Source organism: Nannobrachium achirus (assembly GCF_963921795.1).
Source record: "Nannobrachium achirus genome assembly, chromosome: 3".
Taxonomy (NCBI): domain Eukaryota; kingdom Metazoa; phylum Chordata; class Actinopteri; order Myctophiformes; family Myctophidae; genus Nannobrachium; species Nannobrachium achirus.
In genome coordinates this window covers 42373309-42397156 of record NC_137812.1, presented here as the reverse complement: position 1 = coordinate 42397156, position 23848 = coordinate 42373309, and the positions used below count along the sequence as shown (strand labels likewise).

At 42.5% G+C, this 23848-nt stretch overlaps 2 protein-coding genes across 2 annotated transcripts; one reads left to right on the top strand and one right to left on the bottom strand.

Annotated features, from left to right (window-relative positions):
* Positions 1-1241: 1241 nt before the first annotated feature.
* On the top strand, positions 1242-11555 carry zfp91 (ZFP91 zinc finger protein, atypical E3 ubiquitin ligase). The gene is made up of 12 exons (XM_080721540.1): positions 1242-1954; positions 2418-2455; positions 2679-2795; positions 3418-3463; positions 4079-4192; positions 4289-4384; positions 4687-4872; positions 4956-5006; positions 5575-5653; positions 5818-5932; positions 8944-9043; positions 9558-11555. The coding sequence occupies exons 1-12, from the start codon at positions 1542-1544 to the stop codon at positions 10552-10554; spliced, it is 2352 nt and encodes a 783-aa protein (XP_080577666.1). The 5' UTR covers positions 1242-1541; the 3' UTR covers positions 10555-11555.
* Positions 11556-11655: 100 nt separating this feature from the next.
* Positions 11656-13696, bottom strand: LOC308281132 (uncharacterized protein). Its single transcript, XM_080721224.1, has 2 exons — positions 13454-13696; positions 11656-12930 (listed from the first exon to the last, which is right to left on the bottom strand). The coding sequence occupies exons 1-2, from the start codon at positions 13537-13539 to the stop codon at positions 12243-12245; spliced, it is 774 nt and encodes a 257-aa protein (XP_080577350.1). The 5' UTR covers positions 13540-13696; the 3' UTR covers positions 11656-12242.
* Between the last annotated feature and the right edge of the window lie 10152 nt (positions 13697-23848).

Genomic DNA, 23848 nt, shown 5'->3' with positions numbered 1-23848 from the left:
TAAAAGGGATTCTGTTAGTGTGTGTGACATCACAGGTTAACATCACAGTGAAGCCAGAGCGTGATGTCAGAGCAGCAAACCCATTCTGTTAGTGGTTCCCCTGACATCAGAGCTTGATGTCAGAGCAACAAACCCATAGAACCACATGTGTCAGGAATTATAGACAGACAGAGATACTGACAAGCTGTGACCGTTCACATACGAATCTGCGACCTATGGTCGCAATAAATATGCCTATCTAAAATGGGCTACATTTTAGTATGATGAATAATAATTTAATTTCAATTCATGATTTAACAGTAATAAAGATAGTTGTTATTAGTGTGGTTGCCCCTGTAGGACAACCAGACTATAGTACTTGTCCGACTTTATTGCATAGTTTCCTTATTTTATTATTTCTTAAAAAAAAAAAATATTAATATTTTTTGGTGGCACGCACTTCATGGGCCATTATGTCAAATCGACGTAAGAGATACATTATATTAAAGTTTAATTTATATAAATGTATTCGTGAATTAATTTTCTCCATTGACTTTAATTAAAAATTAAACTTTTCCCATTTATGGAGATGGCTGACATCATAGATGTCTGACATCACATGAGACTGACACACTCATGTCCTACTATGGTCTTTCCAAGATGGTTAATATTGATGACATTAGGGATCTCCATTAATGGGCATAAAAGGGACAAGGAGTCAACTCAAAACCGACACAGAGATCTCCATATGGCCATTAATTTATTAGTGAATTAATTTTCCCCATAGACTTGAATGGGGAAAATTCAAAAGGTAAGACGAAATTCGCATCACGGCAACCACACTTGCAATTTCCAATTGCATCTTTCTAGTTATATCAATTATTATTAATTACCATCATCATCAAGTACCACAACTAGTAGCAGCTTCTATTACATTTACAATTAAAACAATCCAATACAATTTGCTTATTTGGTCCCCTCACTCAACCCCTATTTACGCTCTTGATTTTAATTGTAGAAAAAGACTCGTAAAATGCACTACAAATCCCACAATCCTTAGAATGGTCGTCTTTGTACATGTTTTGCACAGCTGCCGCTGTTTTGTAGATATATAAATGGTGTAGCTGGAGTCAACCCGCTCCGGTTGAGCTCCAAGGGAAATCCACATGATTTCTAGATCTGTTGAAATGGGTTTGCTGCGCATGAAGCCAACCTTGGCTTAAAGGAGACGCAACAAAGCACACAAAATGGCTGTGCTCTAGGCCCGTGCGAATAAGTAGGTTTACTATAGCTTTAAGAACGCAAAAATAGTGTCTGCTTCTTTAAAATTATATTCGTTTATTACTGAATAGATAATTACGAAAAGTTTTAAATTCATAATCAATAATTTGACGCGTATATATAGGACGAAGCCAACGCGTTCTGTTAAATATGTCACACTGTCGGACAAGGGCCTCTTGCAACCAAAACGTCCATATATCGGATCTGTTCCATTCTTCTTCAAATTGCATGTAAACCTACTCGAAGTGTGCGCGGAATCGAAAAGTGCAAAGAAGGGGACGATGGAACCGGACACTGGTGACCCGACCGGGGACGTTAATAAAGGACAGCCCGCGGATAACAAGGCCACGGAGGAGACCGCGGGTAGCAGTACGGCGGTCACGCCGCGACGGGGCCTGAGGGAGCGGGGAGCGCCGCGTCCAAGGTCCGGCGTCCTCCCCACGACAACAAGCCCGGACGTCAACGGGGCTGCGCCGAGCCCACAGGGCTCCGGACGAGTTCTGCGAGACCGGGCGACCCGGGCCGTGCCGGCCTGGCTGAAGGACAGCAAGAGCGACGACGAGGACGAACCGGCCGCGGACACGGCAGCGGCCAAGCGGAGGAAAGTTTCTCATTCCCGACGAAAGAGAAGCGTGGAGTCTGCAGGTTCAGCGGCGCTGCAGGATGCTGCAGGTGACAGCGTTCAAACTACAGAGTAAGTTTTCACTGTTGTTAACTACGGTAACGTTACCTGTGTCAGCAGCACGACTATTCGTTTTAGATGTAGCGTGCCAGATATCAGAAAAGTAAACAAACGAGAAACACAAATCTAGCACTAGTTACAAACTTCACTTGACACTACCTACAAACTCGGCCAAGTCCTGTCAAAAACACGCCTTTCGGTAGTAGTAGTTCTTCCCCTTGCTGTATAGTGTGTACATCTGCAGCAGATGAAGAGGGTGGGGGGAAACATACCTGGCGTACAATGTGTCAGTGTCTGCGAACGTCTGCATGCTCTAGTCTTAATCGATATGAAGTGACAGGTCACTGGTTGGTGAATAAACATAGCTGGCAGGCTAACATAATCATCTGCCAGGAATAAATAACTATAATATTAACCAAACGAATAACTATTTTTTATTTTATTGTAATATTTTCCATATCTTTCCCTGCTGCAGTTCAGTGGACTCCAAGAAACCTGATGCAGATGCTCAAGGTAATCTGCCTCGAATTAAATGAACCCATACATGGTTAATAAAACCCAACTCTTTTTATGTCTTTGATATCGCTTAGATGTAATCCCTGATAAAACTTAAGGAATAAGTATGTCTTCTCTGTATAGCTGCCTGTGTACACTATTAGGTGTCTGACTGTCTGTGCACCTTCCAGTACATTATCTGATGCCAGGTGTTTGATGCCATGATTTTATTGCTCTGTAGGTCCTCTGTCTAGACGCCCCCCACAGCAGACCCGTGCCAAAGCTCCTGGCGCCAGGGCTGCCAGGGGCTCTGCCAAACCTGTGTGTAAGAGTGAACCGGGCACAGAGAACCCAGCTGGTGAGCAACCTGCTAGGAATGAAATATCCCGGACTTGTTTTGTGTTATCCTTTTAGCCTTAATGTCCGACTGTACCACCAAATGCGGTTTGCCTGTTTACATGTCTGTCTGACTAATTAAGTATTCAATCAATGAATCTGCTATTTTCGGAGCGAGACGTCATACAAGGGAGAATAAATTAAGCACAAGAGGACTTGAATAATTCACACAGAGTATTTATCCTGGTGAACTCATTCATTCTATAAAGACTTCTTACTTTAATCTTACTTTAGGAAGGTGGTCACCCAGGGCTGTATGTAGCCCAAGCATGTTATACTTACTTATTGTTATATATGTTATATAGACTGTTAGTGGAGGCTCTAAGCCCGAAAAATAAGCTGTTAACTTCAAGTCATGATGCAAAGGTCCCCTTTGGTATGGAGTACTTCCATACCAAAGGGGACCTTTGCATCATGACTTGAAGTAAAATGTGTCTTAGAGCCTCCACTATGTATGTAGAGTTATTTTGTCTTGCTGGTGCTCATGATATCTCTCTCTCTTTCTCTCTCTCTTTCTCTCTCTCTTTCTCTCTCTCTCTCTCTCTCTCTCTCTCTCTCTCTCTCTCTCTCTCTCACTCTCTCAGCTGGGGAGGCAGAGGTGAAAGATACGGAGACAAATACTGATGCAGTGTGAGTAAACTGTATATTCATTCTTATATGGTAAATTGGTACATTTTTACATTTAACACAGTAACTGCCTTACAGGTGTTTGATGCCATGAAATTTTTGGTTTATCGCCGAACCCTAATTAATAGATACGGGGGTGCGGTAATTATTACCGCAATACCGCCGGTAATGGGAATACAATAACCGCAATAACAAAATGTCGATACCGACCCAGGCCTAGATGTGTTAAATGTACTACATTCGTTGGGAGGCAGAGGTGAAAGATAAGGAGACTTACTGATGCAGTGTGAGTAAAGTATATTTGTATAAAGTATATTCGTATATGGTCAATTGGTTAATTTAGACATTTAAATGTACTAAATTCGTTTTTGGATGCAGTTGAATGGCAACATTACACACACACACACACACACACACACACACACACACACACACACACACACACACACAGAGTGTGGCTCCACTGCTCCAGCTATATTACAGATCATTGGTTCCCAAATTGGGGGTTCTTGGGGTTGATTGTCCATTGACCCATAGAGTGAAAGTGACTGAGTGTGGGAGACAGACAGTCACGGATTGTGATATGTTTCATTTACCTCTGTCCTACTTCCTCTACAGTGAGAAGAAAGAGGAAGGTGAGGATGCTGATGTTTCAGCCATGAATAACGAAGGCCCTCCATTATTTCAGGATGACCCCAGTGACCTAGACTACCAAGTACTACAGACACAAAGGTACCCCGAACTTAAACCATATAATTGCAACTGGTGCAAACTGTGAGGAGAGCACATTCAGTATAGCACTGATATCTGTTGATTTTCTTTCTTCAGTGGTGTAGAGGAATTAGAGGGGCTCAGCAGTGAAGAAGAGGATGTTCCTTTCAAAGATGATCTGAATGACCAGAGCTATGACCCCGAGGGTGAAAGGTGTGCACACACACACACACACACACACACACACACACACACACACACACACACACCAGAGTTAAAATTTTGCACATGGAAATATCTGTGTGTGTGTGTGTGTGTGTGTGTGTGTGTGTGTGTGTGTGTGTGTGTGTGTGTGTGTGTGTGTGTGTGTGTGTGTGTGTGTGTGTGTGTGTGTGTGTGTGTGTGTGTGTGTGTGTGTGTCGGTCGGTCGGTCGGTGACTGTAGAGACTGATTACTGTATGGTGATTCTTGTCCAGTGCCTGAAGTTTCTTCAGTCTCTTTTCTGCATTTCTCAGAGACGTCCCCAAAGTGAAGCGAAGGGCTCCTCCTAGACCGAAGGAGAAGAAAGAGAAAGCACCCACTAAAGAGAAAGAAGGAGAGGTTGCGGAAATAAAGATAGAGGGTTCTGAGAACGCAGAGTCTGTGGAGGAGGAGGTGAAGCTGGAGGAGGATGCAGGCGAGGACCCGGATGGACCCAGAAAGTATGTTAAAGTGTTTTAATTGTCCATCATTCTCCTGATCATATATACTGTACTTGACTGAATTGACTTTGTACTTTTCCTAGGAGGGGCAGGAGAAGGAAAGACGACAAAACTCCACGGCTTCCAAAGAGAAGGTTAGACGAGGGGCTCCACTGGCCTTTAGCTTAGACATTCTTCTTTACTTCCCCTCTTTAGCTCCTCCTTCGTGGATGAGGGAGGGAATACATACATTTATAATTTAATGGATAAATGAGTTGTATTTATTTGAACTGTATTGTTGCGACCGTCAGGCTGTCTGTCTGTCTGTCCGTCATGTCACGTCACACTTTTGTCCCTACTCTTATCTCCGCCACCGCTGGCCCTATTGATGCCAAACTTTGCACACGCTCCTTGGATGGCAAATCACAACCTCCGCCCCTCATTTCTCACATGCCCCTCTTCTAGCGCCACCATCAGGCCGTTTTTTGCAAAACACATTTTTGAACACTGCTCCTACAGATTTTAGCCTAAAATCACGCAAAGCGGTACACAGTATCTCTAAAGTCATGTCATCATCAACATGGATCTGTCCCATTTCCCATATTCCCTCATGATTGGCTATGATTGCCTTCTAAAGTTTGTATATGCGACGTGACGCTTCTCCCTGGTTTAATAAATGTATCAACAAATATCTATATTTGTATGTCCTGTCCCCACACACAGAAAGAAACCCCCAGTTCAGTATGTGCGTTGTGAAATGGAAGGGTGTGGCACAGTTCTGGCTCATCCTCGCTACCTACAGGTTTGTCACTGCAAGCACAAAATCCCAGTGGGAATGCTTTATGAGTGGGCCCATGATGCCAGTTCATAACAGAGGTCAATTCAGTCATATAAAATGCATGAGAATCCACCCAAACCATTGTGTAAATGTGTTACTTTCTTGTTTCTTGTTTCCTCTCCACCCAGCATCATATAAAGTACCAGCACCTACTGAAAAAGAAGTACGTATGTCCTCACCCCTCATGTGGAAGGCTGTTCAGACTACAGAAGCAGCTGTTGCGTCATGCTAAGCATCACACAGGTATGCATGCTTGATTACATATAGTCAGGAGGATATATTTTCAATATACATTTAATTTAACTCTCAAAAACCTGGAACGTGCCTGAGTCGCGTTAGATTTGAACCACTTTAACCATTATTTTATGCTTTAACTATTGAAAAATAGCAGATATCGGTGCCGCGCTGTGAGCTTGTAGATCTGCTATTTTTGAAAAGTCGTGAAAATGTGTGCAAGTTTGAATATCTTTGACTCGATCTGTGACCCGACTTCTAAATCCTTCCTCTAAATCAGTGGTTCTCAAACTTTTTCATGTAAAGGACCCCCAAAATTATATTTTATTTGGCTGCCCCCATCTTAAAAATATGTTGTTCCACTCGGTGCCGCGCTGTGAGCTTGTATATCTGCTAGTTTTCAATAGTTAAAGTAGTCAGTAATTCTAGGCCTAAATGGGTTCAATATAAACCAGGGGTCAGTGATGTCATTACGTGCGCGTCCCGCGTCAAATACGCGTTCATGTCGCCCAGAGACGCATTCACGTCTTGTTTCTGGGGTCCCGGGGACGCGCCTCCATTATTAATCCATAATTTACCGCATCGCGGTAAAAGAAAAACATTAGCGATTAGCGAATCGCAAAGGCCGCGATGTTCTGCTAAGTAGACTTCCCAAGCAATATGGAGACGTTTAAATTTTTGAAATCCCTTCATAATTGACTACGCAATGATCAAATCAAACCGTGGTGTCTGTCTTTGCTTCCTATTAAACCTGCGGAGAGGAGAGGAGCCAACTGTCTGTCTAACAGCACGTACAAGTTTATTTCCGTTCCAACAGAGTAGGTTCCAACGGAGTAGGCCTACTCCATAGCTACAGGTAGTGAATGTTCTTGTAATCATTATAAATATAATGTCCTTAAATCCTTGTGCATTGATTAAAAGCTGCCGTTTGTCATAAGCTGAAAGTGAAAGTGATTTCTGTGCAACAGTGGCTGCCCCTCCTCTTTCCCCCGCACACACAACTTTTGGTGTGTGTCTTAGGGTGCTTTTTTTTGCCTTTACGAAACTTAAGCAAGGCAGCGACATGCGGTACTTTCTTCCTTGACAATAATGAGAGGCAGACAATACCATTACTGACATTTTGCTGAATATAAAAACGTTTTATATTGCTAATAGCAAAGTAAAAGGGAATCTTTTGGAAACTTAATGGGTCTGTTACTCGGTGAACAAATGGAACCAAATGGACCTGTTCCATTTGTAGGCCTACTCTAGTTTTTTAAAATGTAATATAAATTGGGGTCCCAGTGATATAAATATAATTAAATGCGTGTCTGTAGCCTAGTTAGAAATCCTAGTTCTAAGTTCAAACATTAGCCAAATTGTAAAATAAATATAAGAAATAGGCAAACATTTTGAAAATAGCCGATCTACAAGCTCAGTCTTTAGACGGCCTTAATAACCTATTGTGGTGTGTAAAATAGCCTATAGAAAAAAGTTAATAATAATAATAATAATGGTAATAATAAGGGTAGTAATAATAATAATAATACATAAAAAAGTATCGAAAACGGTATCGAAAAAGGTATCGTATCGATTCCCAGGTATCGAAAAAGGTATCGTATCGATTCAGAGGTGAACGATACCCATCTCCGCGGCGTTGAATTTTTTTGGGACCCATAAAATATCCCTGGGACTCATCCGAAAAACTCTTCTGGGGTCCCGGGACTCATTACATTAAAAACCTATTAACATCACTGGGTTAAAGCAAAAAAAAATCCCGAGACGGAAATGTATTCCCCCCCCCCCCCCCGCGCTTGAAAAGCGTCTTTTTTATCGTTGCTGCCATGCTGCCATTTAACAGATACAACAGAAACAGGCTCCTGGTTCTCTCACCGTTTGACACGGTGACACCAGGACCTGAATGGCTTTCCCGTCAACCTTTTCATCCAGCCAAGCCCACCTCAATTTGTTTTTGACCGCACTGAGCACATCCGAGCCTTATTGTCGCTGCCTCCGCCCAGAACTCATGTGCAATTCCAAATAACGCGTCGCTGACTGAACCTATGCCACACGTAGGTAATGTTATGAGCGAAACACTGCGATGCAGTGGAGAAATCTCCGCCTATTGCCATGAACAGTGAACACCAATCATTCATGATACGTTGCTAATCGGTACCAATGAAACACCACCCCGAAGTATTTCATTAGCATCTGTATGGATCACTTTTGTGAGTGACAAATAAATCCCCTCGAATCTCTGATTTGCAAACATAACAAGTGTTCCGTTGCTTATAATGCAGAGAACGTAAGCAAACCATATAGACTGTAGAAAGCAAACGCGTATTGTCAATTACTGCTGCCCCCTGTAAACACATATTTAGATAGTATAGCCTACCTGCTGTTTACATGTAAAACTCCAGTGACTTCATCTTTTGACACTGCCATCCATACATTACAGAGAGAGCGACGTCTCATTCCTTTGCAGCATCCAGCTATTGGAATTCAGCGTAGGTCCAAAAAGTTTAACAAACTTCCAAACGGTGTACATCGTTTAAGCCACAGGAGCACTGTTTTCTATCATAAATATGAACTTTAGCCAAACTATTGCGGGTAATCCAAGTGATGTTTTGTTTATCCAACAGCATCGTCGCAGTTAGCTTACAGCAGCAACAAGTAGCTAGAGGCATTTCCTCTCAGTGTAGGGCGGATTTCAAAATAAGAGCCTAGCGTAATCTGATCAAGTCAAGTCAAGTCACGTCAACTGGTTTTATTTTGAAGTCTACTTACAGGAAATAGTTGGTCTAAATTAGAACTACATGACACACCAGCAAGTCTACGCACCACAGTAGTAACTGATGCTATTATAATTAGCGCAGACGGTTCAGCTTGTTTTCTTTTTTTCCGAATCTTCTCTGATCTCATAAATAGCCCCTAGGGAATCCTCAAGACGGAAATCCGTCCCCAGGACGGAGAACTTTAACCCCTGTATAAACACATTTCTCCAAAATGCGTGATACAATTGTTGTTTTTGTGACGTTTAGACCAGAGGGACTACATCTGTGAGTTCTGTGCTCGTGCGTTCAAAAGCTCTCACAACCTGGCCGTGCACCGTATGATCCACACAGGAGAAAAACCCCTCCAGTGAGTGTCTTTTTTTTCTCCTTTTCTTTTTCAGGCTATCATTCATAGGGCTGTCACTGTCACCATTATGACATTTTACATGACGATTAATTGTCACTCAAATAATTGCGGTTAACGATTTAATTGTTGTGTATTTGTCGTTACATTTCTGTTAGGCTTTTTAGGCTTTGATGCACATGGCAAACATGAAACATAACTTAGATATACAAAGAAATGACTGACATTTGACAATTTTATACTTAAAAAAGAACATTGATGGTGGAAATAGGCGATCTACAAGCTCACAACGCGTCGCATTGTGAGCTTGTAGATCACCTATTTCCACTACTTTTTGAAAGTGTTTGTAACTATATTAACATTTCTCAACATGGAAACGATTATGCAAAATAATTGCGATTACCTCAAATAATTGCGACTAGACGATTATGTAATAATTGTGACAGCCCTAATCATTCATAATAATCATTTACTCGTCTCATTCTAACTTGCCCCCCTCCTCTTCAATGTCTGCTAGGTGTGAGATCTGTGGCTTCACCTGTCGTCAGAAGGCCTCTCTCAATTGGCACATGAAGAAGCATGACGCTGATGCCACATACCAGTTCTCCTGCTCCATCTGTGGCAAGAAGTTTGAGAAGAAGGACTGCGTGGTGGCCCATAAGGCCAAGAGTCACCCAGAGGTACTGATTGCTGAGGCGCTGGCGGCCAACGCCGGTGCCCTCATCACTACACCCGCCTCCCTGCTGGAGTTTCAAGGAAACCCTGTCCAGGCAGAGGTCACCAGCCTGGAGCTGAGTCAAGTAGGGCAGGCTGGGCACATGGCACAGTTGAGCCAGGTGGGGCAAGTTGGGCAGCAGGTGGCACAAGTGGCTCAGTTGTCCCAGATGGGTCAGGTTGCCCAACAAGTGAGCCACCAGGTGGTGTTACTGGGTCAAGACCAGAGCCTCCACACCATGCAGGTGCCGGTGACCATTGCACTGTCCCCCATTGACCCCCCTTCTCCCGCTGAGAACCATCAGCACACCCACCTCCAGCTCCAGATGCCCTTCCAGTTTGTGCAGGCAGCTCAGCAGTCGCAGCAGCTCCAGCAACTGACCCTCCATTCTGGGTCAGTGGTGACCCAGCAACAGTCACACCTGCAGCAGCAGCTGCAGCAGCCGCCAATGTCTATGCAGTCATTTTCCTCGCCGCAGCAGCAGGCTCAGGGACAAACTCAGATCATACACATGACGTTCCAGCCTATCGACCAGTCCCAGACCCATATTCAACAAATCCCTATACTAGCACCTCAGCAGCTCCACACCCTGCAGACCACCACCTCCAGCCCACCTCAGGATCCATCTTCCAACATTGGGGAAACCTACGTTCTAGACACCTCTGTGCTCTCCTCCTCTCCGTCAGCTAATTCCATTCATCAACAGACGGAAGTGGGAGTGGAGGGGGGTGTGGTCTGGGAGCAGGAAGAAGTTCTGACTGATGGTACAGTGGGCCATGTGCCACAGGTTCTCATATGAGGAAGGAAAAGTGTGCAACTGTGCATAGAGCAAGGCAATGATAGTAGCCAACTATGTTATGTGACGCTATATACTGTAATACAATGTTTGAGACACATAGGATCACCATCAAGTTATGTATTATTCACCCATAGTCACTTTTTGGTAGCTTTTTAGATCTATCAGGGAAAGATATGTACGTATGCGTGGTATCTGTATCTATAAGTTGTTGCCTTTGTATATAAGGTGAAGTAACGTTAGTCCTCATAACCTTTACTGGCCTTTTGTGTGTTTATTAATGCTAAAACAGATCTAGGAGGATGTGCTGTTGCAAAGCCTGTTATGCAGTAATATAGCGTTTCTCAAAGTTAAATACAGTACTGAAATGTATTGATTCAAAGTATGGCTGCGTCAGTACCTGAATGGTCACAACACCTGGAAGAGTCATGTAATCAGGTTTTACATACCTGGGAAAAGTTACTGCAAAATGGTAGCCTGATTTCAGACTTATTCTGACATTGTTCCCTGTCTGAACGATTTACAGGGGAGGGACTTCCCCTAAACCGATCACTAGAGCTCAGCGGATCCGCCTACTTGTGGCTTCATCCGTGTGCACAACATTGCTAACGATTAGCACACACAATGGCAACAAACATCGCGTGTGTGTGTATGTCTGTACAAGTGACTGCTTCCACACAAAACTGCGATCAGAAATGTAAAGCTTGACTGAAGGGAAACAATGTAGCAGGTTTTGTGTTTTGGAAGTCCAAAATAGTTGCAGTTAACCAAATGGACATTGAAATTAGCTATTCAACATGAAGTTTTAATATAGATGCTAAGACACTGGCCGTAGTATAGCGCTATGAATTATATAAGCAATAGCCATTGGGCATTGATGAACTTTCAGTGGCAAATATGTCCCTGCACCATGTGTCAATACTCCCATATGATTTGTGATGTTGGAAGTGTGGTAAGAGCAGATTCTGTTAATTTATGAGGTAAATAAATGTCTTTTACATGAACTTGTACAAACAGTGTATTTATTATAACGGGGGGTGGGGGGGCACATGTTTTGTTTTCAGCTTTTCACAAAGAGTGAGTCATTCAAGACGGGGTGGAAACAACAAGGAAATACACAAGATTAATCCCTAACCATTTCACATTGTGAACTTAACAGTGTTTTAGCTTTAGAGAACAGACCATTTTAGGTAGATTTCCTAAGGCAGGGGTGCCCACAATTATTTGACTTGAGAGCTACTTTAAAAATGAACAGCTCAACATGATCAACCCCCAAAAATACCTGAAGGGACTTTGGAATAGCACCACTCAAGTTGCATATAAGAAAAATGAACTTGGGATGGGAAATAGTGGGGACAAAATTAATGTCTTCAACCTATTCTGTATGGAAGTGGTAGGTTTTGGGGGTCTTTGTAATACTGACTCCTGAAAAATAAGCATTGCATTGGGGGGTTTGCCTACTTTAGAAGCTGTGAAGGCTAGGGAGCTGACAGGCCCTTCTTGATGTCAATCAATAAAGTCACCTTAATTTAAGTGGCAGATGCCAAAAAGAGGGATTTTGTGATTTCTTTTTAATTATATATATGTTTAAGGGCATTTCATGTGGTCTACCTGCAAAGCCTTTGTGATCTACTGGTAGATCACGATCTACCTTTTGGGCACCCCTGTTTAAAGTGTCTGTCTCCTAATGTTTAGGACAGATGATGGCGTTCTCTGTCCCTTTGCATAGCAAACTGCTTCATGGCTCGTTTGGGAGGGATTAAGGTGTTGCTCAGTCCCACCCTCCTCTTTCTCGCTTGTTGCCCCTCGCTTTCATCCTCACCCTGCGATTCTCCATCACAAGGCCCATGCATATGGGAATCAAGCTTCTCTGGCCCTTGTGTGTCATTGCCCACAGAGTGTCCATAGATACTGGGAATGCCTGAGGTCTGGAGGTCGCTATCATGAGCAAACTTGCATTTGATGCCAAACCGGCACCTCCCGTCCTTTCTGTAGGCCACGCACATCCTCTTGCCTCCTATCTGGGAGGGCTTGGCCTGCAGGGTGAGGGGGACGTGTTTCTGTAAGACACTGAGTTTCTCATCGGCTTGGATCTTGAAGGGGTTGGCGAACACACTGCTACCGGCGCACGCGCTCAGCGGAGGTGGGGGCAGTTTGTTGGGACTGGGAAGCGGAGCTCTGGGGGTGGGTCGGGACGGTGCGGACCCAGATGGGGAGCCCGCTGCCACCGCCAGCTTCCGTGGTGGTGGTGAAGGTTCTGCCCGTGCTTCTGCTGATTCAGATTCACTCTCTGATTCACTGGAGGCCGAGTTGGACTCCAGCAGGAAGTTACGGGTCTTCTTGACAGCAGTGTCCCCGCTGCTCACCTCACCCCCAGTGCTGGTGAAAGAAGGAGACAGAGGTAAGAGAGTGCATCATAGCAAAGACATTTACAGGGTATATATTATTTCACTCATGCTTTGGCAATGTCAATGAGAGGGGGAAATAAGGGAGGATGAGAGAGAGAGGGAGGGACAGGTAGGGAGGGAGGGAGGGAGGGACTTGTACATATTTTGTATTGTATTGTGTACACTTCTGTGTGTACACCTCTCATGCTAATAAAACACCTTTGAATTAAATTCAATTGAGAGGGAGGAAGAGGGAGGCAGTGAACGTTTGGGGATCCAGATGCCAGATTTAAATTAAACTGTCAGTCAACAGTCAACTGTCACTCAGTCAACAGGATGTAGTGTACCTACCTTTTCTCTCAGAAAAAAGCCTGGTGGGCGAGGTTAGTACCTACCCAGTTATAAACCAATGAGTAAGCTATCTACAAAATTGCATTGTGTAAGACTAACGTTGCAACTTGCACGACAATAATGGCTTGCAATAAACTATGTTTGCAGTTTGCACACTCACTGACCTGGCAGTACCGCCGTGGTTGCCATCATCTCCATCCCCTTCACTCTCTGAATCTGAGGACAGTCCGTAGCCGACAAGCGAATTCATTTAAATGAAATCGCGTAGCAAACTCCGTTATTCCTGTCTCTTGGAGATCAAGTGCGCTGAATCGCTAAACGTGCTACAATAAATTAAAAGTCACTGCGAAAATTCTATCGAGCGATCCAGTTATTTGAGAAAGCAGACAACTATATTGTAAGTTAAGTCGTTGATAAACATTAGCAGCTAGGTTAGCAGCTGAAAGAAGGCTTGTTTTCATGTACCTATGCCACCTACAGCATCGGCATGGCATTGCAGCTAAAGCACGAATCTTTTGCAGACCTAGCTCATAATGTTATTTACATGTTGTTATTTATACACATTCATTTGATCCAATGTGATTTCGTTATGTTTTGGATTACTTCACCCCCATAATTATGAATTATTAAACAAATAAATAAACTGTATTCAAATGTAAAGGCGAATGGGCACGAGATAATCATAATCATGTAGAGAATAGGTTAAATATGGCTATTTGCATTTGCAACAAATAAAGTAGCTTACCCAATCCTGTCCAATGTCTAATAGTAGGCCTACTACAAGCCTACTTCTACTACTACAAATTATATTATTGTTATTATTATTACATGCTTATTGTTTTGTTATTAATGTATTATTGTTGTTGTTGTTGTTGTTGTTGTTGTTGTTGTTGTTATTATTATTATTATTTATTTTGGTTGATGCTACTGCTAAAATGTGACAATGAATGAATGAATCTTGAATGAATGAATGAATGAATGAATTCATTCATGAATGAATGAATGACAACAGGATGGCCTGTTTGGATGAATGCTCTGCTAACGAATGGTCCTGGCTGGATACTGAAGCCTGTACAGGCTACATCCAACTAGCTAAAGTTACTTTTATCATTACCAGTAAATCAGATAAGCTTCTCATGAATAAATAACTAACTCCTCCCTCCCTCCCGTTAAATTCCTGTTGCTTGGCATCAGGTTCCTGGGGAAAGGGCGGGGCTGAAGAGACTTACCGCACTGTAACCCAACCAGAACCAAGTAATGAATAGTAGTGAGACTGTGAGAGCCAGACTGGTTCCCGTTCTAAAATCTTTTACTAATGAAACTGGCTGACATTCAGCCAGCGAGGGGGCATCGGAAGGGGAGGGACTGCCTGAACTAGCTATGGCCAGGAATCTGGTGCTGGGATGATGACACTGCCAGCCTGTTGCGCGTCCGCTCCGGTCCCAAACAGTGCTTGAGAGAGCCGTTATAGCCTGTCAATCGAGCAGAGTTCCATGGCACTGATGATGGCAGAGAGGCGAACAAGAGGCATGACCGGCTCGGAACCTTCACGGACCACCACCACGGCGGGGAGAGCTGCTGCCATAGCCGAGCAGTTGCACCATGAATGCACCCTTTTATTGGAACTTTTTGTGAGTCACTTACATCTTCCATTATACATACACATGTCACTGTCTGAGTAGGGAGATCCCAGTATAATTCTAGTCTGAGTTACTGAGTATGAGTTTTAGAGAATTATTTGATGGAAGAAGTAGGCCAAGGTTAAATGGAAAATAATTTGGTGTCTGTGTGTGTGTGTGTGTGTGTGTGTGTGTGTGTGTGAGTGAGAGAGAGAGAGGCGGGGCTGAATGTGTGTGTGTGTGTGTGTGTGTGTGTGTGTGTGTGTGTGTGTGTGTGTGTGTGTGTGTGTGTGTGTGTGTGAGAGAGAGAAACAGACAGCTAGAAATATAACTCACAGAGATGTGTGTTAAAAAGAGATAAGAGGATGAGAAAATGTTAGGATGTGCCTGTGTATGTGTGTGTGTGTGTGTGTGTGTGTGTGTGTGTGTGTGTGTGTGTGTGTGTGTGTGTGTGTGTGTGTGTGTGTGTGTGTGTGTGTGTGCGTGTGTGTGTATGATTTTGTCTGCTACAGCAGGGGGTAGGAAGGAAGGAAGGAATGTAGACTGTGGGTGGTGGTGGGGTACCCAAAACGAATGACAGAGGTGGGCGTTTTTTCTGGCGTGGGTACATCAGTGCCTGGGCATGTAGCCCTCATATGTTTTCATGAGCCTGCGTCTCTTTGACTATAGGTGTGAGTGCTGCTGGTTATTAAAATGTCCTGGTTTGCTTCCAGTTTACCGCCTCATCCTTTCCCCTTTTCATCCAGCTTGCTGGGAGCAAGGGAGCGGTCTGGAATATGCAACTCAAAGGATGTGACTGTTTCTCTTCTTTACCTCAGTATGCCCTCTTAGACCTCTTAATAGCCACACAAACCTTTGCATCAGGGCGAACATTCAGAAACAACTGCAGATCGCAGATAGCATTGTGTTTTTAGTTTTTCATAACCCGTTAATGGTTTATTAAGCATTCATGTTTTTACTATTCATCAGTTACACATTTCCTAATGGTTATCGCTTAACAGTTAACCGTGAACCTTTTAGTGTGGTACAATACATATTCCCTTAGGATTCCTTTGCTAAAATTGACTCTCAGAACATGATGGGGTTCACATTTTCAGATCCCTCCCTCACTTTCTGGGGGGATCACTTCAGTAACTTGTGACCCTCTCAAAACTATTCTTGCATCTACAATTTGCGAACCATCTTTTATACATACTGTATTAGAAACTTTGTGTATGTTTTTGATGTAGTATATTGGGTTTATTATCTCTGGCAGACTGTCCGTGTGTCCATCCGTGTGTCAGTGTGGGAGCAGCTAATCCCCAGTACCATTGTACCGATCAGTGTGAAATCTTGCACTCACATTCCCGGTAGGCCAAACAAGAACTTCTCGGAAGTTATGCCAGGGACAAATGTTGTGTGACTGACAGACAGACACACACGCACGCACGCACGCGCACACACACACGCACGCACGCACGCACACACACACACACACACACACACACACACACACACACACACACACACACACACACACACACACACACACACGCACGCACGCACGCACACACACACACTCACAGATTCAGTGAATTATAGTATAGATTTTTAGCTTGAATATTGGTTTAGTTTATATTTTTTACCAGGGTGCCTGGAATTAAACAAATGGGAGGAATTAACAAGGATTCTGCAACATTGGCCATATTTCAACCCTTGGTTTTTCAGAACAGGAAATACCCTATCAGAATGTTCTACACTTGCAGTAATGTATTCAATGTCACTGGATGGCTGGCCTTGACAAAATAATTGTAAAAGCTGTATTTGCCTCGAAAAAAGCAGGAGTAAAGCGATGAATCTATAGCCTAGTAAACTGACTCCTCCAATCTAATGATGACTCAGATAGTAGGCACAGGGGTCAGTCAGTCTGGGGTGTCCTGGCTGAGGAAAGACTCCAACTGAAAGTCAGAAAAGGATTATTTTGGCTGCTTTAACGGTGTAATAAATCAACTGAATGTTATACAAAAGAACTCTAATTTTATGAAACTCAAATCAACTTCCTAGGGTACTGTTCTGGGAGGTTTCAAAATAGATTACCCCCCTCCCCAGAACGGTGGGAGTCTGTACAATTGAAACCCCATCCATAGATGGGCCCTATAGATCTTTTATAGATCAATTCTAGTTCAAATATCTTACTGAAACAGTTTTTTCCCTTTCCTTTATTGTCTGAATTTGTCTCATTCTTGTGGCCCGTCTTCAAGTATTTTCTTATTACAGTTGTGGCCCTCTGCTTTATCCAGTTGAATACCCCTGGCAAAGTACACAGTTTAACATTACCCAGAGCCCCAGCAGAAAGATAACATGCATTGTCAGTTTGTCACACAATACTTCCGTATGGTGCTTGCACACAGCCTGCACAGCATTCCAGCAGCCAATACGGCCTCAGCCTACTGTCCAAGTTATTGAGTGCATTCCTTTGCACATAGCATGGAATCAAGTAATATTTGTTTCTTTGGAAGTCAATCAGATGTAAATGTACTGTATTGGTAATCGCAGTGCTGTGTTCTACCTGTCATGCGGGTATACAGAGTATGCAGTGAAGACATTTTTTTGAAAAAGGGTATGCCCTCGTGAACCGTTCAAAGTAGCGTATCTGATAGGCATTATGCACTGGTGTATGCTGGCCACATGAATAGCCGCGGAACATAGATTATAGTATGCCCTCACAAAAAGTCTAGAACACAACACTGGATAATCGGTATGTCTAATGGCGTTTCATTCAGCCCAGCATTTAGGTTTTGACAGAAAAAACTCCAGTCCCCAGTGGAACCAATTTCAAATTAAATCCTTTCTGGCAGAGTGTAACTTCTTTAGGCGAGGTTAGTTTTTAATCATTTGTAAATGGTTTTCTGAGATTACCACATCGTCATAACTCATGATGATATATGAGAAGAATGAAAATAGTCTCTGGACACCTTACCCACCCCCTGGTAAGGGTGGACTCATATTTCCGTTTGCTTTCCAGTCTAAACAGTAAACATCCACTTTCTTGTGGCTCCTCTAAGCACAGATTAGCTCTCTTTGTCACGCTGTCTCTAACTTTCGTATGGGCTTGAACATTAGCACCTTGGTATAACTTCATTATGAAGCCTTCATGTTCTTCAGTCCAGGCTCACTCTGTTGTGTGGATTTCAGAGAAGGGAATCTTTATTTACTGTATGTCAAATTATCAGTTTAGGAACTACAGTATGACTGACTACAAACTTTGGCTGTACTACTTATATTGTACTTAATCAGATCATTGTACATTACTTACTCAAGATAAGTACGGTATGTATCAGTGTTAGGCAACAGGTGGCCCGTGGGCCAAATTTAGGCTAGTGATTCTCAAAGTGGGGTTCAGGTGCCCCCAGGGATCCTTAAGGGGCTTCCAGGGGGTCCCCAGATAAATTGTAGTTTGTAACTAAATGGACCCTTAAAAGGTCTGCAACTCAGAGAGTATGGAACTTGGTTTCATTTGTACACTCAGAGTTTTGGTAATCTGTGACCTAAATGTGCATACCAAATTGGAGATCCTTTTAATTAAAAAGTTTGATAGAGAATCTACCCCACCTTTATTTTATTTATTTATTTTTAATCCATGTTGGGAGAAAAAAAGAACTTCTGGGAACTCAGATTATGTTGGGAGTGATTTCATGACGTTTCTCTCCATATCTAAGAACAGAAGACACCTTGAGCCACTATTCAAGTCATAGAGTTATAATAAGAACTAGACCTTACCCGTTTGAAGATATGTGCTCCAATATATGTGCAGAGTGTGGGTTATGGAGAAATTAACTGTAACTGGTGCGTGTGTGAGAATATGTGGGAGCATCATAATGTAAGGAGCAACCCATGGAGGAGTGTATATTTTTTGATGGATACAAATAATTTAACAGCTAAATTAGGTGAATAGAAGTATGGGGATGTATGCGCTTGCCATACCCGTCGGAAGATAAGACACACATCAAATGCACCCGGTGCATTAGTGACCCGTGCATGCAGGCAAACCACATATATGAGAGAGAGAGAGAGAGAGAGAGAGACACTGCAACATTCCTAACTGTGAGATTGGTGTGTGTTAGACTTCAGTCCGCACGTCACCACCCCCTGTTGGTGGGTGGTTTGTAGTGGAAAAGCATTTACTGACTGATTGAGTGACTGACCTCCTACTGACTGACCTGCCTAATTATATGATAGATAGAGAGGGCAACTGATATCCCCGCCCGTCCACTTGCATTGAGTTGCTCACCCAGCGCATGAAGCGTACTTCCGCGTTTGAAACGCCTCTGAAACGTGACGTAGTGGGGCTACTATTTGGCTTCTGAGCCAATCGCGACGGTTGGGGAGCGAGAAACGGGGAGGCGGGGGTAGCGGGGGGCTATCTGCCTCAACTGAACTAACTGTTTGAATTGTAGCCCCAACTGCAGTACCTCAAACGGCCACCATGTACTTTTTGCTTCAAAGCGCCCCCAGGGTTCTGGGGGCTTGGTTCAAGTCTACAGGTGTTCTTTCAAGGACATCCTCATTCAAGGATGTAATCACCAAATGATTACACCCGGTATTCCCATCTGCGCCTATGACATTTGATTACGCACACAGTACTATCATCAGTGTGCAGTTACTTATAGCAATAAATAGCAATTCATATATTGATTATTGTATAAAACGGCATGTCAAAGTTCCAGATCTTAAATTTGCCTTTGATTGTGTTCTGGCCCATCATCTAATGACAGAGAAAGAAATTGGCCCATGGCCATACGTAGTTGCAGACCCCTGGCCAGCAGAGATATACTGTATACTGTATCTCTGCTGTCTGGCCAACTCCAAAATGTTCATTTTTGGAAAATGTAAAAACATCCAGATCAAGTGGAGTTAGGAGGTTTTGGCCAAAGTGCTTTTTACTACTTTTCATTGATCCAATAGCCTAATCTTTTAACGAACACAGAGACGTAAAGGGTGTTCAATAGCACTGCTTTATGGGAGAAAAGAAAAAAGAAATCACTGTACATAGTGTCAGAGACCCAGGGCAGCTATAGGGCCAGCAGCTCAGCATTATATTTGATCTTTATTTTTGTTCTTGTTTATCCTGGTTTGGTACCTGTAGCATTCCTGTGTTTCATTCTCACTGCTGTGATATGACACCTGAAGTTCCCTCCGGGGGATCAATAATGGTTCATCTTCTTATTTTATGTGCCATTATGCAATGTGATATACACTTACAGTTCACAGAACACGCAGTTCAATGATTTCTATACTTATGGTGGAATTCCTCATATGATATAGATTTAGTTTTCAATTGCAAGTATACAGATAGGCCATGTGTGTGAATCTTTCGGTTTATGTAGATTAGTGGGCCAATTGCAACAGCGAATAATACTCCCTTATTTTTGCATTTGCCAGGATTTTTATTAGCTCATTCATCCGCCCGTGTAGTAAAACTACAGAGAAACTCTTGTTTTGTGACATAAAAAACAAAAACAAAACCTCACACATGTATTCTGTTGCTCTGTTCTTATCAAAGACACTGTATGCATTTTTCTTTTCTTCGTTCTGTGATAAATATTTGATATCCAGAGGCAGACTGAAGGGACATTACTAGTAACATAAGTAAGTCCACTTTTATTTCCCAAAGGTGCAAGGCTCATGGTATCTACTGTAAATATACGGTCTAATAATGTCATCATTGCAGTCAATGTTCCTAGTAAATGAGTAAATGTTCCTTGTGATATTTTTCTAGTCTTTGGCCCCAACTACGTATGTACCCCACTTTTCACATTCTCCCCCACTTTCCTTTCTAAGTCGTGGCATCTGCACTCCTCATTTTTCATTCTCCTTCTGTGTGCTCTCTCTCTCTCCATCCTCCTGAAGAGAAAGAAGGAGAGCCTCCCTCCAGATCTCATCGTGGCCGATGATCGTCTGGTGTCCGTACCTCCTCCGTCCTCCCAACTGGACACCAGAGACAAAGTTTGGCGTCTCTACTCTGCCCTGCTACAGTGTCGCAGCTTGCTAGACAGAGCCATCAGCAGGGAGGAAGCAGATCTGGCCGGTGGGGAGAAAGGAGAGTACGAGGGCCAGAGGAAGACCGTAAAGGAGAGATTAAACCTGCTGTTGTCCAGCACCGGGGAACTCCTGAAGGCAGCAGATGGAACTGCTGCGTTAACCCCAGATACAGGGGGCATAGAGGTATGAGCAGGGGTGTCGCACCAAATTCTGGGCCCTGGGTACTTTAACTATTGAAAAATAGCAGATATACTGCAAGCTTGTAGACCTGCTATTTTTGAAAAATCGTGAACATTTTAGCAAGTCTTTGAAGGTTGAAGGTTTGAAGGTTTTTTGAAAAACCTATGTTTCTATGTCAGTGGTGCTCAAACCTTCTCATGTGAAGGACCCCCCCCCCCCCCCCGAAGCAATTTAAATGTTTGATTAAAAAATACATATATTCAAAGATTTGCACACATTTTCACAACTTTTCAAAAATAGCAGATCTGGAAGCTTGCAGTGCAGCACGGGGTGCCGCGCTGTGAGCTTGTAGACAATTAGCTAAAGTATAAAATAAATAAGGCCCCTCCACCTTGAGCTTGTAGACAATTAGCTAAAGTATAAAATAAATAAGCCCCCCCCCTTGTGACGCCCCTGGGCAGGAGCTACAGTAATGTTGTCAATGTTTTGGGTCATGAAGTGTAGGATATGAAGACTATTTCCCCTCTCCCTGTATCCCCTTTGTGTCAGCAGATCGATGGTCCTACTGTTCTGTTCGAGGTCAAGCTGTGGATCTTCCGGATCTTCAAAGAGTTGGACTACTGGACCAAGACAACCATGACTACATTACAGGCCCTGCCCTCAGTCACAGGCAAAGAACCAGGGAGAACGAGCAGGAGGAGGAGAACCACTCGAAGATGAGATGAGACGTGAGAAACAAGCATGGGTGATGAAAGATAATGAAAGAGAGACAAGCATAGGGAGTGGGGAAGAAAGGTTAAGGAAAAGTCAGAGTGATTAAGAGACTGCAATGGAGAGGATGACAAAATTAGATGACTGTAAGAGTCAGAATACTTTACTCTTAGTCCTTTACTTAGTCCATTAATTTACATTTGCTTGAGCCCATTTCCTTTTTTATGTTATTTAGTATTTTACATTTATGTGAATGCAGGTTACATGACTTAGTATGATGAAATAATTAATCATACTTTGGTGGGGTTTCTTTCTTTACTTATTTCTCATTTTGGTTTTGAACAAATAAGAAAAAAACTATTTATTAAATTAGTAATACGTTGTAGTTGTTTTAGTTTATACCAACATTCATGATGTTGTCGCTTATTTTGCTGCTTGTGCATGCCTTTCCCTATGTCAGGTAGACTACTGATCCACTGCTACTCACAAAGACTTCAGCAGGATACACATTCATTTGATTAATTTAGTAGCCATGTCACAAGCTAGCTCTGATAAAAGAACAGTCTTGGATACCATGGCTGTTTCAAAGATTGCACCTCTTTGTTTATTGATTGTGTACAAAGTCAGTGTAATAGTGCCCTCTAGTGTTCGCAGCGTGCTGTTACTTTTTCAGATTATAGAAAGTTCCAATCCTTCCTTCTCTTTTTACTTTCATCAGCTGATTGGTCAGCACCAACTTTGTTTCGCCTTCATTAATCCCAGTTATAATTTTGAAAATGATCCTAGAGTGGAAATATGGTAGGTTTTTTTCTTTAAATAAAATGAGTTCATCTTTTATCTCCACCATATTTCCACCATGTCGATCTAACTAATGAAAAGACAAAACCATTTTTTTCACATCTGTACTATATTTTATTTATTCCTTTCGAATGATATTGAGCTAGTTTCAGTGAAGAAGAGGATGTGGATTGAACATTGGACCTATGAGGCAGGATATTTAGTGGTTCAAATTGCTTTATATTAAAGCCTGCAGTTGTGCTACATAACATGTATCAGTTTCAGATGAAAGTGCCTCAGGCGGCCAATTTTAGACTATGAAAACTCTTCTTTGGTTTCCTACAGATCAAAGAATTTAAGAACATTCCTGGTCAGTTTAATTGATTGATTTCTTGTTTTTTCTGACATTTCATGTCAAATGTTTGTAATAACTATTTGGTGTATGTCTTCCAGGAGATTTGATTGTAGTCTTGTAACCCTGATTGCCTTCCCTTATGACCTCTGGTGTAGAAAGTGCTGGTGGTAGACTATTGGCTCTAACCACAAACTAAGGATCAGGTTACTGTTGCATCTGTCTATGGGTAGCAATCTGGAGAAACTTCCAGCATCATTTAGGCAATAATAGAGTTCTATAACAATAACAAGGTATTTCCCCTGTGTTAAAAATCTAAAATCTAATTGGGATGTATTTGAGTTTCACTCTGAATTGTTTTATTGCTTCTGCTACTGTCTTGGTAAACACTTGTTTAGTTCAAGATCATTGACTAGACAACACTTTCTTTATGTAGGACCAATTTCCCATGCGTTTCTAAGGGCTTCGCATGTCATCAGTATAAATGTAAGAATAAAATACATAAAACTATAACAAAATCAAAATAAACAATTAGCCAGCAGTGGAACTTGCATTGATAAATTAGACACAAACAACTATATTGTCGTTCAAAAGAGTTTGTTTTGTATTTATCATTTTTAAAATGATTTAAACTAGTGAAAATAGCCGATCTACAAGCACACAACGTTGTATTCTTGTAGATCTGTTATTTTCACTAGTTTTGTGTGGCGGCTGTGTGATGAAGCAGGGCTTTACTTTACGAAAAAACATACAAATTTGAAACTTCGGAGATACGAGGTTTCATGCACGACAGTGACGATATGCTACATAACACGAGAATGATAGGATTAACTAGGATAACATTTGGGACAATCGGAGGCAAGAGAAAAGTGATGGGCTTTAAGATGCAAATTAAAACA